The sequence below is a fragment of the Anomalospiza imberbis genome, chromosome 18, assembly GCF_031753505.1.
Source record: "Anomalospiza imberbis isolate Cuckoo-Finch-1a 21T00152 chromosome 18, ASM3175350v1, whole genome shotgun sequence".
NCBI lineage: Eukaryota > Metazoa > Chordata > Aves > Passeriformes > Viduidae > Anomalospiza > Anomalospiza imberbis.
Window position 1 is genome coordinate 13,915,516 of NC_089698.1, and position 23,244 is coordinate 13,938,759.

General features: G+C 51.2%; 1 protein-coding gene across 1 annotated transcript; it reads right to left on the bottom strand.

The window, feature by feature from the left end:
- Window positions 1-4,284: 4,284 nt before the first annotated feature.
- Window positions 4,285-21,253, bottom strand: AIFM3 (AIF family member 3). Its single transcript, XM_068209234.1, has 14 exons — window positions 21,100-21,253; window positions 18,150-18,236; window positions 17,473-17,564; window positions 15,603-15,733; window positions 14,394-14,509; window positions 13,991-14,062; window positions 13,616-13,679; window positions 12,594-12,670; window positions 11,634-11,751; window positions 10,627-10,725; window positions 9,976-10,051; window positions 6,212-6,316; window positions 4,950-4,970; window positions 4,285-4,452 (listed from the first exon to the last, which is right to left on the bottom strand). Exons 1-14 carry the CDS (start codon window positions 21,148-21,150, stop codon window positions 4,413-4,415), a joined length of 1,149 nt encoding a protein of 382 aa, XP_068065335.1. The 5' UTR covers window positions 21,151-21,253; the 3' UTR covers window positions 4,285-4,412.
- Window positions 21,254-23,244: the final 1,991 nt, after the last annotated feature.

Consider the following 23,244-nt stretch of genomic DNA (forward strand, 5'->3'; position numbering starts at 1 on the left):
GGAATCACAAGGTGGAGTTGCAAGCTAGTCACAAGTCACAGAGCATCTCCCCTCAACAGCATCTTTAGGGGGTGACAGCAGCTTGTACCTGTCACTGTGACTTGCAGCAGCTGCACCCTCTCCCAGCCAGGCTCTATCAACACAAATATTGCTCAAAGACCCCTGACAGATGAGGATGCCTCATGAGAGGATGGTACTCTTCACCTGAAATGCTTCTTCAAGGCCTCCAGGTTCATGGAACATTTACCCATCACTGTGAGTTCCTCAAGCCCCATCCAGGCTCAGGGGTGCTGGGGAGGGCAGTGGGGGATGATGTGTTAGGGGATGGCTAAGCCAGAGGTGAATGGGAGGGAAAGGTTCTTCAGGAACTTCAAGTTTAAAACCACAGAATTATTAAGGTGGGAAAACCCCTCTAAGATGATCAGGTCAAATCATTAGCCCAGCACTGCCAAGGCCACCATTAAACCCTGTCCCCGAGTGCTACATTTACACATTTTTTGAACACTTCCAGGGATGGGGACTCCATCACTGCCCTGGGAAGTCTGTATAAGAGCTGGACAAACCTTTCCAAACAAAGGAATATTCCCTAATATCCAACCTGAACCTCTCCTGGCCCAGCCTGAGGCCGTTCCCTCTCCTCCTGTCCCTGTTCCCTGGGAGCAGAGCCCGAACCCCCCGGCTGTCCCCTCCTGTCAGGAGTTGTGCAGAGCCACAAAGTCCCCCCTGAGCCTCCTTTTCTCCAGGCTGAGCCCCTTTCCCAGCTCCTTCAGCTGCTCCTGGGGCTTCAGCCCCTTCCCCAGCACTGTTGCCTTCTTGGACACACTCTATAAGTGTGAGTCAGTTCTACCCAACAGATGTGGTCCCACCTCATGATCTTCAGCCTCCAACTCACCCCATAAGTTGCATCAGAGAAGCTGCTTCAAATAGTGAGAGCAAGTGCTATAAGTGAGGTCCTTAAGGGCCAGGAACTGTCAAGGAACACAAGAAACCAAAGAAAGATTATTCTTTCCCTGAATAAAGCTAAAATGAAATTGCAAAGCTCACTGCCAAGTGCTGCCAAAACCAAATTATCTGGGGCTGAAAGCATGGTTAACCCAGCACCTGATTGGCTGAAGTTGTAGGATCACAGAATGGATTGGGTTGGAAGAGACCTCAAAGCTCATCTCATCCCACCCCCTGCCATGGGCACGGACATCTTCCACTGTCCCAGGCTGCTCCAAGCCCCCTCCAACCTGGCTTTGGGCACTGCCAGGGATCCAGGGGCAGCCCCAGCTGCTCTGGGCACCCTGTGCCAGGTCCTGCCCACCCTCACAGGGAAGAATTTCTCCACTATATCCCATCTTCTTCCCAACATCCCAACCTGCCCTTGTCCTGTCCCTCCATCCCTTGTCCCCAGTCCCTTTCCGGCTCTCCTGGAGCCCCTTTAGGCCCTGGAAGGGGCTCTGAGCTCTCCCTGGAGCCTTCTCTTCTCCAAGTGAACACCCCCAGCTCTCCCAGCCTGGCTCCAGAGCAGAGGGGCTCCAGTCTTCAGAGGATCTCTGTGGCCTCCTCTGGACTCGTTCCAGCAGTTCCAGGCCCTTCCTGTGCTGGTACTCTAGAGCTGGATGCAGTTCTCCAGATGGGGTCTTACCTGCATGGGGCAGGGGCAAAGCCCCAGCTGTCCCCCAAGTCCTGCCAGCACACAGGTGAGACATGGGCAGGGTGACAGGCATGGCCCAGAATCTGAGGAGCAGGAGCTCATGGAGAGCTCAGGATCTGGAGGCATCAAGTCTGCATGGGCAGGCAAGGTGAGCAACCAAGATGATACCTGGGCAGTCTGGTGGAGGTAACTGACATGGGGCAGAGCAGCTGGGGGTCACTTCATGTGCCCCAGCTGGGCTCTCATTCCTCATGGGAACAGGCAGTTTCTTAAGAGATGGAAACTTTCTGTCCCGGCATGAGAGGTTGCACGATGTGCCTGAAAGGTGGCAGAGAACACAACCCAGCCTTGCCCAGTTCCAGGACAGACTTGCCATCAGGAAGCATTTGCCAAGGCACTGGATAAGGGGTCCCAGGTTCAACACCACCCCACACCTGTGCAGAGAAGCATACCCATCTGAGCCAGCCCTGCCTGTGACCTGGCACATGTCCCAAGGAAAGCTACAGTGGTGACTGGGATTTCTCATGTCACGGGTGATATTACCAGCCCTGGTTGAAATAACTCCTCTGTAAAAAGCAGGGAATGGGACTTGTTACCCCCACTGCAGCTGCAGACTGGGACAGAAGGTCCTTCCTCAGCCCCTGAATGGTCTTCAGCCCCTGTGAACATGGGGGTGATGCCCATGTTAGGCAGCTCATGCACAATACTGGATGAGGCCTCATCAGAGGCAAAGGAGGTCAAAAAGCATCTTCCTGAAAAACAAAGCACTCTGCCAGTGTGTCCCCAGTGTAGCAAAGCTGTGCTGGGGGAGCTGCCAGTCTCACCCAGCATGGAGAACATGACAGAGAGCTTGGGGAAAACACACAGCCGTAGGGAATGCCACCCTGTGGTGCCCCAGAGTCCCCTGGCACTCCAGCTGGGTTCCCTGGCGAGCTGCCAAAGCTGAGTCCAACTATCCAACCAGCAGAACACGGGATATAAAGCCAGATCTTTGTGGGTAGTGGGCAGAGCTGAGGCAATACCTGGGCAGCTGCCTCCACTTGGGCAGTGCCCATGGCCCTAGGCCACACTGTAAGAGCCCTGCCTGGGGCACCAGGAGCTGAACAGCCCCAGCCACCCCTGCCCTCAGAGGAGGACCTGTGGACAGGAACATTGACATTTGTCTTTTGGAACCTGAGATGAGACTTGCAAGTTCCCATCACTTTGTGGATCCAGCAGACACGCAATGGTCCCTGTTCATCACAGGACGTGTGCTGGAGAGTGCACATCCTGCTACCATCCCTCCTGGTCATTCTGTCTGGGAAAAACTTTGCAGTGAAACCAGGAGACCCCAACCAGTGATGTGATAGACACTGGTGCATTTCTACCCAGCCAAGATCTAAAATACTGGAAATACAGGTGAGCTGGACACAGGTGGGAAGTCTCCAGAGAAGAGGTTCTTGAACAATCTGGCCAACATGCAGAGGTGACCCAAGGTCTTGGAAGGAATCAGAAATGACCCACACCTCAAGAATAGTATTGCTTTAATTCATAGGGGGTGAATCAAATTAAAAATATAAATCCTCTTGTTTGGGACTCAGGGTAAAACACTGACTTGCTGGGGAAGAAGTCACCCCCAGAACACAGCACTGGAGTCTCTCCAAGGGGGACCCTCAATCCCCACTCTGCTGGGCTGATGGACACTTGGCTGTGGCTGGCCAGGTCCACTCCTGAGCTGGAGATATGGCTCTTCTTCAGCATGGGGCCAGAAACAGGACAGCAGAGCACTAGCATGGTGGGCTGGGAAATGCAGCTTTGTCACTACACCGGACAAGTGCCAGAGAATGGACAGCTAGAAATGCTCCCCCAGCCACTCTTCCTCGAATTACACCCCAGCAACAGCACTGATCCCATGAGAGCATTAAGGAGAGATATCCCAAGTCTGGCTGGAAGGGTGGTCACCCAGTCCAGGGCTGCAGCTGAGCCACCACAGCTCTCAGGTACCCCTGCTATGCACTCCGGGAACGGGCCAAGAGCTGCCAGTGCCCCAGCCCAAACTGAGCCCCAAGAGACAGGGAACGAATCCCAGCCCCTTGGCTGCTCCAGGACAGGAGATGCTGGGAGGGGGACTGATGAGCTCCAGAGCCCTCAGCATAGACAGGGACCCAGCTCTGCTGGTGAGGCTGCACAGGACCAGCCTGGACAACACAAGCACCAGCTGCACAGAGATCACCCAGTGTAATCTCCTGGCCCGCCCAAATGCCCCCTGGGGTGGGTGGGCACAGGGAGAGCTGTGGCAAGTGCTGCAGCCATGCAGGAAGGGAGTGGATGTCAGGCTCCGCAGGGATGCGCATTGGAGCTCTGCTGGGAGCAAAGAGAAATTGGAAAGGAGCATCATGCATGAAAGCACAGGAGCAACCAAAGGCACTCGTGCTGCTTATGGGAGTGAGGGGCATGCGTGGGGCAGACCCGCCTGGGGACCCTCAGCCCGATGGCAGCATCCAGAGCCATATGGCGCCCATGCCCGCTGCCAGTGCCAAACCTAACTCTCTCTGTGGGCTGCTTTTCCAGCATTCCACAGCAATTGCAACAGCAGAGCCCCAGCCCCAGCCCAGCAGGCACAGGGGCAGAGGAGCTGTGTGAGATCCTCCTGGGAAGGTCAGTGCACAATGCCGGGTTCATCAAGGTCTCAAAGGGAAATGGCTGAACCACGGGGTTCCCACCGGGCTATGGAGCTGCTGTCCCATCTCCCCACGGTGAGTGCAGCATCAGGAGAGCTCAGCCATCTGTGGCTTTAGGTGCCTTTCCCTGTTAGCCAGGACATGTCTCCAGTTCTAAAAGAGAGAAAAACCACAGTGCTGTGAGGGGTTTCTCAACGTGCACAGGCAAATGCTCTTGGTGTGCCTTGGTGCTAGTCCAGTACTTGGTGTGCATCCCACCAACCAGCTGCCTCCTCTGCCCTCACTCACCTGTCACTAAACTGTCCAAAAAGTCACCTGAAGGTCCTCAATTCTGTGTAAAACTGAGTTCAAACATTTTGTTTATTTATACTTAAAAGCAGCCCTTCAGCTGAAAATCCATGGAAAGCCACCAAACCCCAGCCAAACAAGGTCCCAGCCAACAGGAACTGTGCCTGATGTGGCTCCTGGCAGCCCCAGCCCTACCACCCAGCATTGCCCCCCATGTGAGGGAGATGCAAAACAAGGACACCTCCCATGAAGCCAGTGTCCCCACATGGGAATTAGGGATTAGGGCACAGTCAGGGGGGCAGCTGTCCCTCCTGCCTTCCTCCCTCACATCCAGCACACTCAGGACCCCAAAGCGAACGTACTTGCCATGACGGACAAACAGCCTAAAGTTGTGAAAGCAGCAGGAGATAAAGAGAGAAAAGACATTCAGGTTTAATCTGGCTTACTCCAACCCCTGAGCCCCACCACAGGACCAGCAGCTCCTCCCCGCCCCTGGAATGCCCACAAGATACCACCTCCCTCCCAGCCACAAAGTGGGACACCAGCAACCATTTCCCAATGTACTGGGGTGATGGCACAAGAAATTCTTCCCCTTGAGGGTGGTGAGACCCTGGCACAGGCTGCCTAGAGAATCTCTGGCTGCCCCATCCCTGAAGTATCCAAGACCAGGTTGGATGGGGCTTGCAGCAATCTGGGATAGTGGGGGAGAAGGAGGCAGGGGGTGGAATTGGATGGGCCTTAAGGTCCCTTCCAACCCAAACTATTCTGTCATTTTATGAACCCTGTCTCAGCTGAGGGGGCCCATGACCTGCACCCCATCCCAGGGATGCCCAGGGAGTCTGAGAGCCAGAGCTGCCTGGGGGTTGGGAGTGCTCCTCTCCCTGAGCTTTTGAAAAGATCTGGTTTTATTCCAGATGTGGAAACACCCCTGGGACAGGGACCCACATTTCCTCAGCAGCTCTGATTCCCACTCTAAAGGCTTCTTCCCAGCTGTTGCCACCTTCCTGGCATTTGCCTTCCAGCACCCACCCTCAGCACAAAGCTATGCTCTTTCCTCTGCATGGTCTTAAAAACAAAGTGAAGGGAGAAAAATGCCCTTTGCCTATGAGTTCCGCTCCAAGGAATTGGAGGCTGAGACACCACAGGCCAGCATCCTGGCACCACCAGCTCTCTGACAGATGAGCTGGGTTGTGCATAGGGGGTTGTGCACAGGCTACACACATAGGGGGTTGTGCTGGGTTGTGCATAGGGGGTTATGCACAGGCTACACACCCAGTCCCTCTCTGCAGGTCTCCTTGACTGACTGGGTGCCCAGGTGCACCCCAGCATCAGGCATTGCTTCCTTGATGATGTGCAAGTGCCCAAAGGCAGAGTGTCCCCATCCCATCCTGTCTGTGCAAGGATTTGGGTCCTGGTGTTTAAGACAAACCCCGTGTGTGGGGGATGCCAGACCTGGAAGCAGCTGGGAGACAGCACAGAGGGGGTGGAGGAAGCAGAACAGGAAGGGAGATGCAAGAGGGGTATGGAGACGGATCAGTGTGAAAGGCTCAGCTTTGCCCAGCACCCCACGGCTGTGCTTAGCCCCTGCCCTGGCACTGCCACTTCCCACTGCCTGTCTACTTACTCTACATCGCGCTTCCGGATGGTCCTGCCAGCAGCCAGGACCTCAGCCACCTTGGAGACAATTGGGTCATAGTTCATGCTGGCCACAGCCACCACCTCGTCACTCCTAGGGCCGGGCAGAGCAGAGCAGTTAGGGCAGCCTAGATGGCCACAGCTCCACCACCCAAAACCCACCATGATGGAGAGAAGAAGGAGGCAAAGAGGAGCATCCACTCCAGAGCCAGGCCTGATCCCAAGGTATGAGCACCACTGGAACAAGGTGGCTGAAACAAGGATCAGGAGAGGGTGCAGAGTGGCATAGTAGGCCCCACTGGTCCCACCAATGTTGACGATGATATCATGAGAATCACTAGGGTGCCTGGGTGATGGAGACAGCTCTGGCACCCTGGCATCTGTGGGAAAACACCACCAAAGGAAGATCTGATGGTGGATAAAAACGTGGACAACATGAAGGATGCCCAGCTGTGATCCCTGCACTGCTGCCCTGTGCTGAGGGAGTGGAGAGGCAGGTGGTCAGGATTTCCCTGTGGAACAGTCAGTTGGGATGCTCCACATCCCCCTCCTGATCCCCACCTCCGAACGGGCAGAATGCCCCGCTCTGAGCTGCTCCACAGGCACTGGGACAGCTGGGGTGTCCAACCTGAGTCCCACAGCCCCAGCAAAGAAGTCCCCATGTATATGGGATGTCCAAGTTGGCTGACTGTTCCCCTAGCAGGATCCCAATGCAGCCTCAAAGGTTGAGTGGAAAACAAATGAAGCAGAAGGAGGAGGACATAAAACTGCTGGAGGTGCCTTGGCTAAAGGTCACAGGCAAACGAGAAGGGCAGTTCTCATTTGGGGTTTGCCGAGGTCAATCCAAGCATAAACCTTCAAAGCCTGACTCATGAAGAGGTAACTGAATGCACAGTGTGACATCAGGGAAGATGTATGGGTAAGATTTTAAACTATGGTGATATTGTTGAATAAACTGAAAAGATCTAAACCAAGATCTGCTCTTAAATCGACTGCCAAAGAGCTCTGGGATCAACAGAGCAGAGAGCAGCTGGGGTGGGGAGGGAGGGATATGTGCCTAATTCCCAGGACAAGGAGAGAAAAAGCCATGTTTCAGAGGACACTTCAGCCCTGTGCAGCCATGGGAGTTAAAGGCATCTCTCACATCTGTCTACAAAGCCATGGGGCAGCTCCATCAGAGACTGTTTTAAAAAACTCCCATTTCTAAATAAGCTCATGGCAAATAAAGGAGAGCAGTTTCCTGAGTAGAGGCAGCTCCCAGCTGGGAAACACAAAGTGGTTGGAGAGACCTATCCATCAAAACCAGGGGGAGATGTGCTGCTCCAAGCAATGAATAACCAAGGTGTACAAAGAAGATGTACTGCCACCAGCTGCCCACTGGCTCAGCCTCAAACCCAGACAGTGCCCAAAGGGGCCGGCTAGGAAGGCGGATGCAGCCCAAACATTTCTGTCAGGAGGACATAGGGTAGCTGCTCCTTTTGCAAAATAGTTCATGGGGTGCTGGTGAGCTGGAGCACCCTGCAACAGCAGTGGCTTTTGAACGGTTTGTCAGACAGATGGGGGAAACCAGGAGGAATCCCTCTTTTTCAAAAGGTCTTCAAAGGCAACAAGAATTCCCATCATGAACCTGGGATTTGGAGCAATCAGAAGTCTTTGTGAAGACTGAGGGAAGAGGGAAGCACAGTAGATGTGTCTACATGGTCTTCCCTTCCTCTGCAGTGTTCAACATAACAGAAGTGGGGAACCGTGAAGAAGACAACCACAGCATTTCCAGCAATTCCCTGGTCTCCAAGATCTTAGGGGCAGGAGGACATCAGTCTGTTGTCAAGGCAGTGTCCCATGGGGACATCTGCAGAGTGCTGTCCCCTACACCTCCCAGCACAGGGCCTTTTATTGGCCTCTATACAGCTCTGACAAAACTGCTTTCCTCTTCAAACTCTGGGGCAGAAGAAGCCTTATTGTGAAAGCCAACGCTGAGGACAGGCTGTAGAAGCGGGAACCACCAGTGGTTCCTGCAACAACTAAGGAGGACCAGGAGGAGAAGAGTCCAAACACAGGGTGGGCAAAGCAGAAGGAAGCAGGAGGAAATGGTTAGCTTGGGACTGTCCTCAGTCCAAGAGCATTAGCACCAACTAGAAAAACTGCCACCAAAAAAGAAAGAAATGCTCCAGTGGCCTCTCACAGACAGGGAGCCAAGCAGTGGGGGACACATTGTCTGACCCCCACCAGCCAGTGTTTCCCAGTACCTCCAGCTCTCAGCATGGAATGCCGTCCTGATACCCACACACCAGCTCCGGGAGACCCTCCTGGGTGGCAGAACAACACAGCACTCAGCAGGGACCTCCAGGTCTGCCCACCAAACCCAGGTCCCCTGGCAAACCCTGTCCCTTGCAGCCACCATGGCACACGGAGTGTGGGGCCCTGGCATGGAGCAGGGATTATGCACCTTGCTCAGGGCATTCCCTTTGAACAGCCTCCTCAGATGTTTAATTAAAGCAACCTGATGCTTCCTTTCAAATTAGGGTTGGGATAAAGAGATTAAAAGGCTCTCATGTGGAAAGGCTGCAGGAGGGGAACATCCCCAGAGCAGCTGTCCCCAGCACAGGTGGTGCCTTGGTACAAACCCACCCCTTTAGGCAATTTTGACCTAGGTTCCAGCACACTCTGAGCTGTATCCAGTGTGCAAAGGTCCCAGGGTGCTAGTTGGAGCCCCATCCCTGCAGCAGGTGCTTACCCAAGGGGTGCAGGTACCAGGGAGAGGAAGGTGAGCACTGGGGATCCCCGGGGTGATGCACTGAGGCCCATACCTCTTCAAGCCCAATGCACACATCCAACCACCAGGCTCAATTCTGAGCATCAAGGGGAAGTGGGCCACCTTCAGGGAGGGAGAAGGCATGGGGTACATTGGAGATGGGACAGAGGGGCAGTGAGATGATGTCTGCAGAGCCGGAGCTGGCTCCTGTCCTGAGCTCCCTCCTGATCCCTGCCTGGATGCTGCTGTCAAGTGGTTTGAGGGCTGAGCTGGGCAGCCCTTTGCTTCCCTGGTTTCCCTCTCCTTAATATCAGAAAGCACTTGGGGAAACCCCTCTGGTTCCAGCATGAGGATGTTCTGCGGCCACTGGTTTCAGACTGGGATGGATAAAGGAAACAGAAGAATAAACAGCAGCAAAATTTTAGGGATAAATTCATGGTGCACTGCCTTTCCAGTCTAAACAGCCAGCATAGCTCCAGAACAGCTGAGGCAACACATCCCAGCTGCCAACACATCTCAAGAATGTGTTCCTAGGTAGGGCCCCTATCTGGGGGACAGCTGGGTTTCACTACAGCAGTAACAAAGTTCTCAAGTTCCTTAGAACCTTCACATCTTGTGATAGAAGAGTTTTTTTAGCTCAATTTGTCAAACCAGAAGTAGAAACAGTGATGCTTGAGCACTCTGTCCAGCACTGGTCAAAAATCGTTAACATGGTGATTAGATGGGAATTAAATATTTGATAGGAATTGCCAGTAGAAGCCACCATCTGCTCACAGAGTTTATGAGGGCAAAGGGCAAAGACACCAGGTCCAAAGACCATTTTAACTTGTTGTACAATCAGAACATCATTTCTCCAGGGCCTTGTATAAGTGTTCCACAAGCTCAGTGTGCAGAGGTGAACAAAAGTGACTGACAGAAGCTCTGGCAGAACTATTTTCCAGCCTAGTAGAGTAATCTCAGATGAATGCCTGTGTAGGAATATGGACAAGGGAAACACTTACTTGGTATAAAATGCCACAAACTTCAGTTCATCTAAATCTCCCTGGATGACAACATCATCGAATCCTTCCCCATGGCCTGGAAGGCAAAGAAGAAGTGAATTCAGCAGCAATTCCTCCATATCCAGCTCTAAGACAGGGTGTTTCATTCCAGCACTACATGGAGAATGTCCTGCAGTGACCAAGAGACCAGCACCAGGAGATGCAGGTACCAAAAACCGCAGAACAACAGGAGAGTTTTGGGTTGTAAGAGGCCTTGAAAAACACTTTGTTCCCACCCTCTACCATGGGCAGAGACACCTTCCACTATCCCAGGTTGCTCCAAGCTCTGTCCAACCTGGCCTTAAACACTTCCAGGGATGGGGCAGCCACAGCTTCTCTGGGCAACCTGTGCCAGGGCCTCATCACCCTCACAGGGAAAAATTACTTCCCAATATCTAATTTAAGTGAATCCTCCATCCTGTTTAGAGAAGTGCACTTCATGGCAGATGGGTTTCAGAGGAGACACTGAACCCCCTCAGAAGCCAGGCAGGGAAGCAGCCCTGTGGCAGAGGTCGGTGGGGAGGGTTCACAGTGAAGGAGGTGACCCTGGCTTCTCTATCCCAGGACATCTCCACCAGCACAAACTCTCAGCAGCCCCAGGGAGCTCCTTACCCGCATATCGGATGCTCTTCCCGAACATAGCTGTCCACAGGTACGGGACAGTGCTGATCTCCGTGCCATGGGCCAGCATGTTCAGCGCAGCGATGCGGCCTGCAAGAGAGCACAGGGATGGGGGTACTGCCACTCCAGGGCAAGCTCCATGCTCTGCCCTCAGATCACAGCATCAACACCAGCAGTCACAGAGTACAGGGAAACCAAGAACAGCTGCTGAGAAAACCCACACAGCAACCAAGACAAAGCAGGAAGCACACAAGGATGGGCTCAGACTCCTTCCCGCTGTGCAGCTCCAACTCATCACCTCCACTGCCAGGAGCCATGTACCCATGAGACTTTTTCCCCCTACCCTGTGCAATAGTGACAGGGTTGAGAGTGTGCTGAGCTCCTACTCAGATGGGGATGGGATGGACAAACCCTTGGAGGGCATGGAGACTGCTGGGGTATGGCCCCTGCTGCAGAAGCATATCTGGACATGGGAGAGGTGTCCAAAGGCTGAATTTGGACCTGTGGTTCCAAAACCTCTCACCCAGCACACAGGAAACCTCCCTGTGAGACTGTGGCTATGAGGGCAGCCCATCACACCCAAGGTTCCAGACTGATTAGAGGCGAGAAGGGTCAGAGCTCTGCTGAACACTCACAGGCCAGCCTGGCAGTGTGGGAAGCCCAGCTAGGAACCTGAGCCCAGGCTGGAATTAGGATGTGAGCACCTAAGAGTCCTGGGGCAAGGAGTACAGCAGACCCCTGCAGCAGTGCCAAGGAGCAAAGAGAATATGGGAAAGCCTGTCCCTGGGCTCCTCTGTGCTGGTGATGAGGCATTACTAGGCAAAGCTTGGCAAGAATGCTGACAGATGAAGGCACAACAGGCAGCATAAGATACACATGCTTCAAAATGTTCAATACAACCACCCAGTCTCTCTGTTGGCAGTTGTCTCATTCTTGCCCTGGAGGGTTTGGAAATTTCCAGAGAATCTGAAAAAGGCTCTTTTCTGCACAGTACCTACCATGCATGTGGGCCATCTGCCAGTGGGGAACATTCACCTTCTTGTTATTCCTCAAGGCCAATGGAAATGTGACAGCATCTCCAGCAGCAAAGACCCCTGGGATGTTGGTCTGCATCATCTGCAGGGGGGAACAGAGGTGGGCATTAGTGGGGTTTGCACCCTACATGAACAGAAACTCCAGAGCTGGAGTGGTCCAGAGCTGCCACAGTCCCTCAGAACACAGGGAAAACCTGCTAGGCTGTGGGACCCCCAGGGGAGATTTCACTCAGCCTTCTTCACTTTCAAATGAGAACACATGCAGGGACCTACAGTATCCCTTGGCCAGTGGGTTATCCAGTAAAAAGACACATGGACTGGTGTCCTGGAGCCTCTCTCAGAAGTCTGGGGTTTGTTGGTGGTAGCTGATAGAGCCCAGCTTATTGTGGGGATGAGCACTGCATGGCACTGAGTCCCAGCCTCCCAACACGCTCCTTTGCCTAAGGAACCAACACCCACCAGCTCCAACACTGCTCCCATCGCAGTCACTGGTGGTGTGGAGAAAGGCTGAGGTCCTTTAGGATCCTTGAAAAGATGTATCTGTCTCAATTTTCTCCCCTCTAAATATCCATACCACTCCAGGACAGCTCAGAGCCAGACCTAAGCCAGAGCATCCAGGTCTGGATGCACACTCCCACTTGCAGAGGGGGTTCCCAGGCACTCTTGGTGATGCTCCCAGAATTTCACCATCTAACAGAATATCCTGAGATGAAAGGCAACCACAAGGGTCATCGAGTTCAATTCCTGGCCCTGCACAGGCCAACCCAAAGAATTAAAAAATTCAAATTCTGCCAATCATGGCAAATAAAATGCCATGAAAAGCCCCTGTGGCAGCAGTTTGGAGCCCCAGGGAAGCTCATTGATCAGAAGAGCTGACCCAGCTCCTCCTGCTCTCCCTCCCACAGGGGCTGCCCCTGAGCTTACCTTGTTGACCACAATGAAGCCCTTGGAGTCAATGTTGATGCCACTCTGCTTGAGGAAGCCTGTCGCTGGGACTGCACCTGGGGGGAAGCCAAAGGCGGCTGCTGCAGTGTCCAGAGTTCCACAGCCCTGGGGGCTGATCCTGAGGCTGTTCCTCCTGCCAGGACAGTGGGGCTTCCCCCAGGGACACGCAGCAGCTGCTCTGGGAATGTGGAGCAGGGCAAGGTACCCTACAGAGCCCCCACTGCATCAGCCCCTGGCCCATCAGGATCCCTATCCTGCCCAAGCCATCACTGTAACCTGCCCTTAACACCGCCCTTTTCTAGTGCTTAGAGATGATTTTAATTCTCTTTTATAGATATTTTGAAAAAAATTATATTCTAAAGAGAATCTTCAAGCTTCCAGCCAGGGCTCTTCAGCCTCCCCCCAGGCTGTGCATTTCCTTCACCTTCCTTCTCCTTTTATCATTTTTTTTTGTTTTGTTTTACCTCCAGCCTTTTCACAAATCAGAATAGTCAATAAAAACAACAAAACTAGAATTAAATTATTTATGTGATTCTTCCAGTCTACAGCATTTTGAAGAGGGAATCCCCCCCCCCCCTCACCCCCAAATGTAAAGGAGAAATATATCATATTCTATGGGCTATTTTCTTTTATTTTATAGTATGGGATACATTTTTGATTGCTGTCAGCAGCAAATAAAAAGAAAAAAAACACATTAAAAAATTCAGTTTGGGGAAGATTTAATAAAGAACTGCTTGAGAGGATGAAACTCCTTTAAATGTGTTTTTTTTTTTTTCTGGAAAAAAAATTACTTCTGAAATATATTTTCAGTTGCATTTTGTGATGGGGGCCTCTAGAAATGCCTTTTTTAGATATGCAGACTCATGTGTGGTAGTCCAGCAGGGCTGGCAGACCCCTGCCAGTACCCCTGGCCACCCAGCTCCAGCGACCTCCTGCTGCCATGTCCCCTCCAACTTCTTCTCTGCCCTCCCTCCCTGGCTCTGCACCCACACAGCCCTTACCAACACCCACGACACAGACGTCAGCACGCAGGACCTTCCCACTCTTCAGCACAACCTCCTTCAGCTGCAGGAGACACAAGGGGTGGGGGGCACATCAGAGTTATTTTAGGGACAAAACCCCTCTGTAGCAGCAGGAAGCCAAGCTGGCAGCTCACCTCCTTTGTGAAATGCAAATTGACCATAATTCCTTAGAAAAGCAGCAGGAGGTGAGTGGGACCAAGGAAGTTACCCCACACCCTGCCATACGTTTGCTCTGGGGGGCCAAATGCAGGAACATGAATTTCAGGAGATAGGAAAGAGGGGAGAGCAAAACCACACTAGGGAAGAGAATGGCAGCTCTGGGCATGCCACAGGGGGACCCTGCCCACCACTTACCTTCCCCTCCTGCTCCCGCAGCTCCGACACCTCTGTCTGCATGTAGAACTTCACCCTGTTGTTCTCAAACATCTGGACAGGGGACAAGGGACAGAGCAGGGGACATCAGGACCCTGAACCACCCTGGTCCTGATGTCCTGCTGCCCCCTACACTGCCTTGCCCACCCTGCAGGCTTGTCTCAACCTGCACTGCTAAGGGGGTCAGCACCCCCACACCCCCAGCACGGCTCTAGAAGGTGCTCCATAGCACATGGACCATGGCAGGGAAAATACAGCCCATTCTCATTGACTGCTGCCATCACAGCTTTGTCAATAAGTGTGAAGTAAATTAATTAGTGCAATAAGTGAAACAAGCAAAACCTGCTCTGTTACCAACCCCCCCTAGATGGGAAAGCAAGGTCACCTTCATGACAGCACGGCCAACCCTCTCCCCAAAGAACTTCTTGAAGGGGACATGCTCCAGCTCCACCAGGGACACCGAGTGGGCCCTCTCCGCGAGGTAGGCGGCCACCTCCATCCCTGGGGAAGAGAAGCAGGTCCAAACAGCCACATTAACCAACCCAGCACTGCCCTGTGTCCCTGGCTGCAGACAAGGAGCAGCCTCACCCACTCCAACTGGGGAGGCTGGAGCTGCCCTCGTGGGAGAGCTGGGGAGCCACCAGACCTGGTCACACCAGGGATCACACCGATTCAGCTGTTCTTAGATGTAGGTTTTAAAGACTAAAGGGAGGAACTGGCCAGGAAATCCCAAAGTGCCCTGGGAAAAACATGGAACAAGGGACCTCAGCCAAGGGAAACCTTCCTCCTATGGCTGGGACAACCTCAGTTGTGGTCTGAAAACTGCCCTTGGGAGTGGCTGTTTTCTCCCATCAGAATGGTAGAATTTTGGTGCTGGGAATTGCATGGGAACCTCCACCAAGACATCTTCTGTCTGTGAGGGTTTTTTGGAAAGGAATCTTTTTGATGACCTGCAGTTTGCAATTGGGCCCTCACACCACATGCTTTTCTGTAGATCATATTGATTCAACCATTAAAACAAATTTATCTTTTATAAAAGAAGAAAAACAAATCATGAACATTTTTAATAAATTCCCTGACTAATAACCATATTTTTAAGGCTTGCAGGACCCACGTTTATTTTGTTAAGACCCACAATAATTTTGTTGGAACCATATCAAGCAAAAAGAAGAGCCATCAAAGAAACTATAAGATTTTTTTCCTGTTCATTTTAAAAATTCACCACACTGCTAAAATGTAAAAGAGAGAAAGCCCACAGGCTCCCACCCACCAACTAAGCTCTCCTGACTGAAGCCAGCTCTTAGACACACCAGATTTGGACCCACATGAGCACTAGTACTTGTCTTGCCATGTGCTTTTCAGACTGAGACAGCAATACCTATGCCCATGCCAGCCCAGCCTCTTTGAAAAATCAATTTCTTTGGCAAGGAAATGTCTTTACACACATCGGAAGCTGGAGGTTGGACTACCCCAGGTCCAATTTCATGAGGGTGTTCCCTCTAACTAGGCAGTGACAAACTGGGCAAAGGACTTTACCCATCTGCAGGCAGAGGTGGAGAGCTGGGACAAGGACACGGGCCAGGGAAGCACTCACCCAGGAAGGATGCTCCCACGATCACCACATTCTTGCTCGTGGCCAGCCTCACCACACGATTGGCATCTTCGGGTGTCCGGATGTTGAAAACGTTTTCCATCTCCTTGCCTTTGCAGCTGAGAGTTTTGGGCCTGAAAAACACCGAGGGTGATACAGCTGCTTTTCTCAACTCTGTGTGGTTCAGTGCCCAGTCAGGACTGCAGACACCCCTTCCAGGGCTCCAAGAACATTCCCAACTTTCCTTTTTTCACCTTTCTCTTTGCTGGAGACATAACATGGAAAAACCCAGATGCTGGTGGCCAGTGGTGGAGCAGGGGATGCTGAGCAGCCACCCCAGACCCAGTCGTGGACTGGTGTACCCACAGGTCCAGGGGAGCTCCTTGCTGGGGCAGTGCAGCCAGTGCAGGATAAGCATTGCTTTACAAGCCTATGCTCAATTATTGGCATGTCACAAATTTTTTAGAAGCTTAATGGGACACAGAAAACTCACTCTGACCTCCAGCAGTGCTTTGGAGCCAGATATTGAAAGTTTGATAAGGCTCTGCAGATGCAGGCTACACCCTCCATTCCCACAGGCACACTGCTGATGCTGTAGCAGCTTTAACTGTGCCCTCACCCGGCACTTACTGTAGCCCATATATTTTTAAATATCTGGCCCCTGCATGCCTGACTCACATCTGGAAACAGAAGAGCCTAAATAATTTAGGTACTCTAAAAAACCCAGTGTACCTGGAGCTTGTGCATAGGGATTTTGAAATTATTGCCAAAGGCTTAATCCTCTTTTGAACCTAATTGGGTGGCTGGTGCACATGGCATTTTGGCTGTGATGCTGTACACCCTAGTACCAGCTATTCACACCTTGTGGCACTGGCTATGACCGGTGGCACTTTGGTTTCCAGTGCGAGTCCCTGCTTCGGCTGATCTACAGCATCCCTTCCCCAGATGATAAATTATGCAGGGGCTGCATTTCTCCTACTTGATTTTATGGCTTGATGTAAGGAACGCAAGGAAGGAGAGCAAGCAAGGATGCCTCATTTTCAGCTTAAACTGCCAATTTTGACACCCCTCCAATCGAAAACAAACCGATCCACTACTTCCAGGGCACAAATGACAACAGCAATCCAGAGTGATGCTCTGCATCCCAGCACATCAATACCACCTTTCCCTATGGCTGGACCAGGTTCAGTCCTGAAAATTCCTATTCTGGGGCCAAGGCTCTCAAAGGGTCTGTTAGAATGGGGCAACAGCAACACCTAACTAAGGCTGCAACAGCAAAGTGTTAAGCTTTAATTGCTGAAAAAGATCTTAAAGGTTGGCAGAAAATGAAAGGTGGAAATTCAGAGGGATGAATTATCTGGTTGTCAGGGTTGAGTGTTATTAAGGAGTGAAAAGAAGAGCAATGTGGCAAAAATGCCCTCTAAAAGAATTACGATACTTCTACTTTGGAGCTTTTGTTAAAGAAAATATGTTCAATGTCCTGGTAGCACCTCTGGAAATGTCCAAGGCCAGGTTAGATGGGCAACTTGGTCTAGTAGAAAGTGTTCCCTGTTCACAGCAGGGGTGGGTCTGGATGAATTTTAAGATCCCTTCCAACACAAACCATCCTGTGATTCTGTGATTCTATAATACATGATGTAGATATATATGAAATAGATAGATGATGATATATATAGATGTAGATGTAGATGTAGATGTAGATACATACAGACATTTCCAATATCTTTTGTGTTCCTTGACTTTTCCATGCTCAAACAAATTCAGTGTTTAAATTCACCTGCCACATTTCATCCCTTATCCCCAGGCGTTAACTCCTCACATTCTCAGATAAAACAGTTTCTCTTGATCTTTAAGATGTTTGTCCGAAGCTTACGTGTTTCCCGTTGCTATCAGCAGCTTGTTGTATTCCATCTTAAACCCATCCTTGAACACAGCTATCTTGCTCTTGACATCCACAGCCGCCACCTAAAATCATTCCTAAATAATGTTAAGGGAAGAAATCCCAGATTTTCACCGAGGTCCTAGCCCAATCAACTTGTCTGCCAGGTTTTAGTCATCCATGTCAGTTTTAGTTAGTTTGTTGGTTGCTTTTAGTCTGTTAATTTTAGTCCCCCCATGCCCACAGCTTGGCCAACCCACACCTTAAATATTCCTATTTGCCTTTTCACAAATCCTGGAAGGTCTCCCAGTATAAATAAAATTATGGGGAGAAATATTTAAGCCATCATTGTCTGCACTGTTTGAGGGCTGATTATCCTTATCAGATGGAACCTGGCTCCCCACATCCACATGAGGAATGGCAGGTAACACACGATGGTCACCACAGCGTGCCCTTTCTGCCACAGGAGCATTGTGTTTTGAACACAGGAGCTGTGTTTTGAACAAGCACAGGCAACCTGCACTCTGGGGCAAAAAGATGGGGGCTGGGGGAGACCCAACATTCACACAGTGGCATCCAGTGAGCCAACAACAGAGACAGCAGCCACATTCCCTAAATACAACCTTTGCATACCAGCACTTTCCTTCAGGCACACACAGGACTCTCCTTACCTGCATTTCAGTCAGGACTTCGATGCCGTAGGTGCAGAAGAACTCCTTGGGGCGCAGGGCGATCTGCTCAGGGTGGGAATCCATTGACTGCAAAAAAGCCATTTTTCTGTCTGCTGCTGTGGATCAAACAGGTGAGTAGAGAAATGGCTGCTACCAGCACAAGTCAGCACTTGTGGCATGGGTTAATGGAATCGCTCTACAGGGCTAGAATGAAAGCCTGTTCAAACAGGGGTTGTAACAAGAGGCTGGTCTGGGCTCTGGTGCCTTCTCTGCCAGTTTGGCATGGGGCTGGTGCTGAGTAGCTCAGGCAAGATCACAGCAAGTGCTTTGGAGTGTCAGCAAAGGAGACATAACAGCAGCCCCTCCCAGCACACACAGGTTCACAGGAGCAAGAGAAAAGCCTCATTTTACAACACAGGTGACGAGGCCCTGGAACAGGTTGCCCAGGGAAGCTGTGGATGCCACATCCCTGGAAGTACTGGACTAGAGCAAAACCTGGTCTAGTAAAAGGAGTAAAAAGCACTGCAGAGGGGTGGCACAGGATGACCTTTAGAAGTCCCTTCCAACTCAAACCATTCTATGATTATTTGGAAAACAGCCAGTTACCAGGGCAAATGGAAGCTAGAAGAGCAGTAAGAACAAGCAGCATTAACACACAAGGATACATTTTCAAAAGCACCCAAGTTATGCTGAACAAGTTCCATCAAACGCTGAAGCAAGGGGGTGGGGCCCATATCTGCACATCTTCATCTCCAAGATAAAGGTTCATGCTTTTCCCAGCCTTCCCTGGTCACTGGGGTGAGATGTACATCTTTTTACACACAGGGTTGAACCCGAGCTCATCTGTCCCCCTGACTCCGTGGACACCAGCTCAGACTCAGGCTGAGAACAAGCTGAGCATCAAGTGACCTGTTGAGTGTGCAGGGTGCTCCCTGCTCGTGTACCCCTCCCTGCCTGCAGTGTAGCAGGAACAGGCACAGATGCCATGGTCAAGCCCTGCTACAGATCACACAGTGCCCAGCAGCAGCATCTACTCATGCCACACAGGGATGATGTTTGTGCTTGACCCAGGAGTGACAGGGGATGCAGGAATCAAGGGCCTTCCTATTCACCCATGGAGATGGATGTGCAAGATCCTTGTCTCTGGAGGTGGCCTGGTCAGGGGCTGGAATAAGACCAACAAGAACAAGCCCTTACTCTGAGTTCAGACAATGCTCTGCTCAGGAGAGACTGGTGTCACAGGACTCGAGGCAGAGGCAGGGTCATACAGGTTTTACTGCTAATTCTTTGAATACTCCACATTTACACAGAGAAACACCTGGCCTCTCTGTGAAAGTGTGCAGGAAGGGCAAAGCACAACAGTGCACAACCACCATGGCTTTTGCTGCTGTTTGGTGCACTGGGGACAGTACTAGAGATGTGGCAACACACAGGTCATGGTCCAAAGAAGACAAAGGGAAACAGCTTGGCAGGACCTGGGGACAGACTGATAACAGGCATTCAGCAGGGCAGAGGAGGGGCACTGCTGCAGTTTCAGAGAGCAAGAGCTCTGCTACTTACAAAGTTAGCAATGGCACTCCTTCTCCAGTGGCTTGTACAGGTGTAGTCCCACACACAACAGGATTAAGAAAAATTCAATTTTTCCTACCCTCTTCCCAAAAATTCTGCCTTCTCTTCCATGGGCTTTGTGCACCTTCCAAAAGCAACTACAGCCAGAGGTGTTTAGTGGAGGATTTAACAAACCATGTACAACATCTTTGGCATGTGAAATATTCTTAATATTTAACAGAGAGAAGAAGAGCCAGTCTAAGACTCATACATGGGAATAAGTGTTTGGAAGAGCTGTCTGGTTGGAAGAGGGACTCTCAGATTCTCTGAGCTCCTCAGCACAACCCCTGTGAGGTTTGGATGCAGGTACCAGGCAGCTACTCTTCACCCCAGGCAGGACTGCAGGAGCACAGAAATGGTCTGAATGCTCCTCAAAAGCCATGTGCATGTTGTCCTGTCTTTGAAAATCCCTTTTTTTTTGGGTGCTGGAAGCAGAGGTAGATGCTATGATTGTAGTAGTTCCCATGGGTAAGCACTCCTAACATGAGGATGAACACATAGTTCACCTTATGTTATCTTCAGGCTCCAAGGTCAGATGCTGCTGTCCAGCTTCAGCTGCTGTCTGACATCAAAGAAGACTCAGGAATCAGCAGAAAAAAATCTAATTAAAGATCATCCTGTGTCTATAAACTAGAATGCAAAATGGGATGTGTGCCAGAAAAAGCAGCCTTTGCACTTCCATCAAGTTATCAAGCTGTGATGACAGCTGAGAATCATCATAATTACAGCACAGAGCATCCCTGGGCAGCAAGAAACAGGCACTAATAAAAACTCTGGTAGCCAACACCATTTTTTTCACATGCTCCATTTCATTGCTTTAAATGTTTTTGATCCAGAAACACTTTAAGAACACATCCGGGTACAAGCCGGCTAAGACAGCTGCCATTACATCCATGGAAGAATCATCATTTCATGATTCATATGAATCATGGAATGGTTTGGGTTGCAAGGGTCTAAAGGCTCATCTCATTTCAATTTGCAGGGATACCTTCCACTAGACCAGGTTGCTCCAAGCCCCAATGTCCAACGTGGTCTTGGACACTTCCAGGGATCCACAGGCAGCCACAGCTGCTCTGGGCAACTTGTGCCAGGGCCTCACCACCCACACAAGGAAGAATACTCTTGTTTTTCTGCTGGAGTAGTTTGAACAACTCCTTTTTTGTGTTTCATATTTCAGTCACAAAGAGGGAAGAAAACTGAAGGGAAACAGACAGGAAGACTAATGAAACAGAACCTTGCTGCTGCAGTGAATAAGAGTGGGGAAAGGCCCTAGAGCAAATTTTAAATCTGGGGTGCAAATTTTAAAACTGGGGAACTGTGGCACACCCAGAGTCATACAAACCTTACTGAGCTTTGGTCTGTCATAGGGCAAGTGTCTGTCCATGGTGCACATCACAATCCGGTCAGAGAAACCCTCCTGGCGCAAGGTCTCTGCACAGACCAGCCCAGCTGCCCCTAAGGGAGAACGAGACCAGTGACAGCCATGTGTAGGTGGCCTTGGGAGGTCTGTGCCCTTTACTGCTAAACCCGCTGGGCTGACTCCAAAACCACCACCCCCAGCAGCCCTGGCCTCACCTCACAGCCTCTCCTAACTCAAACAGCTCACACGGGAAGCCAGCTGGAGCTGGAGGCAGCAGAAGGGACACTCTGTCTATGGACCATGACATTAATCCTCTTGTCTGTTCCTAGACTGTCACAAACACACACTGAGGAATGCTGTTTAGCAGCCTACAAACACTGACAAACTCCACGGCATAAGCAGCCACTTAGACCCTTGGACCTCTCTAGTCAGAGAAGGGTCTGCACACCCTGCTCCTGGTGAATTTACGGCCAAGCATGGAGAGTAGGGAATCCCCCCTTTTCCATGGCCAAGGTATTGGTTGTGTGACTCACTGCAGAGCATTTTCCATGCTATTTCTTTAATGGTTTTTTGTTCACTTGTTTCAATCACAGAAAAAAACTTGTTAAATTGAACAAAAAGCTGCCTTGGGACATGCTGTACCACTGCAGCCCCACAGCCTGGCTGGCACATCCCTTTTTCCCTGACTGAACTGGTGGAGACTGGAGAGCTCAGGTGAGAAGTCTGGAGTCTCTTCTCAGCCAAGGAAGCCTCACTCCATGATAAATGTTTTTAGGGCCACAAATTCTGTAACACCACTGAGAGAAGATGGACCTGGACCGTATCATGGTTTGGTCCATTAACAAGACACTCCACTGATGGAGCTGGGGGACAGTGGAAGAAGAGACAGGCAGGTGGACATCCTGTGCATGCTGCCAGGAGCACCCTGAGCCAGAGCTGACACTGTGCTAATGTCAGGATGAACCTCACATGAGCAAGGACTGCAGTCAACTGCTCTCAGCTCTGGTGGCCATGGCTGGATCTTGGTCCCTGACATAGGGCTGGATGGGCAGTCTTTCCCCAACGCTTCTTCCCACAAATCCAGCTTTGAAATCTCCTTTGGTGTCCACCAGAATAGACTCTGGTCTTTAACAGACCTGTAAATTTATCGGCTAAAAGCCTGAGAAAGTTTCCTCAGCAGCGGCTAATGTTGTCTGTAGAGTGCCCTTGCTGAGGATCGTGACAACTGTCCAGACCTGCCGCACACCAGAACATTCCAGCTGGCCTCAGGCAGCAGTATGTCCCACCCTGGCATTAAGTCAACAAACAGCAAGGGCACAAGGAAGGGAAAAATGTCACCCCAGCAGCATGGGAAAAGCCAGTCAAGCTGGTTTTCCCCCCCCTCTGCTCAGACTGTGAGATGATCACAATTTGATGATCCAATATCCAGCTTGGATCTGGTGACCTTAAGACTCCAATAAGAACAACCCATGTGCCAGGAGCAGACATTTCCTCCCAGTCCCAGGAACAGAAGCTCCTGTCCTCCTCCCACCCTCCATTTCACCCCAGCATGGCCCAGCCTTGGCATCTAACCAATTCCAGAAACTTGGAAGATGGGCTTCACCCCATCAGACTTTCTACAAAAATGGCAATACAGAAATAGAGCTGGGACGAGGGGAAGGGGAAGAAGGAAAGGGAAAGGGGAAGAAGAAAGGGGAAGAAGAAGGGAAAGGGAAAGGAAGAAGGGGAAAAGGGAAAGGGAAAGGGAAAAGGGAAAGGGAAAGGGAAAGGAAAGGGAAAGGGGAAAAAGGGAAAGGGGAAAGGGAAAGGGGAAAGGGAAAGGGGAAAGGGGAAGGGAAGGGAAAGGGAAGGAAGGGGGAGGAAGAGGGAAGGAAGGGAAGGGAAGGGGAAGGGAAGGGAAAGGGGAAGGGAAGGAAGGGAAGGAAGGGAAGGGAAGGGAAGGAAGGGAAGGGAAGGAAGGGAAGGAAGAAGGAAGGGGGAAGGGAAGAAGGGAAGAAGGAAGGGAAGGGAAGGGAAGGGAAAGGGAAGGGACAAGGGGAAGGAAGGAAGGGAAGGGAAGAAGGGAAGGGAAGGAGGGAAAGGGAAAGGGAAAAGGGAAGGAAGGGAGGGAAGAAGGAAAGGGAAAAA

What these genes read in the sequence shown, in the direction of transcription:
- AIFM3 (XM_068209234.1), bottom strand. Translation starts at nt 21,150, where the DNA reads ATGTGCACCATGGACAGACACTTGCCCTATGACAGACCAAAGCTCAGT. An exon ending in AAGTCCTGACTGAAATGCAG is followed by an intron (nt 17,565 to 18,149) that starts GTAAGGAGAGTC and finishes GAATGATTTTAG; the next exon opens with GTGGCGGCTGTGGATGTCAA. An exon ending in TTGGCCGTGCTGTCATGAAG is followed by an intron (nt 14,063 to 14,393) that starts GTGACCTTGCTT and finishes TCCCCTGTCCAG; the next exon opens with ATGTTTGAGAACAACAGGGT.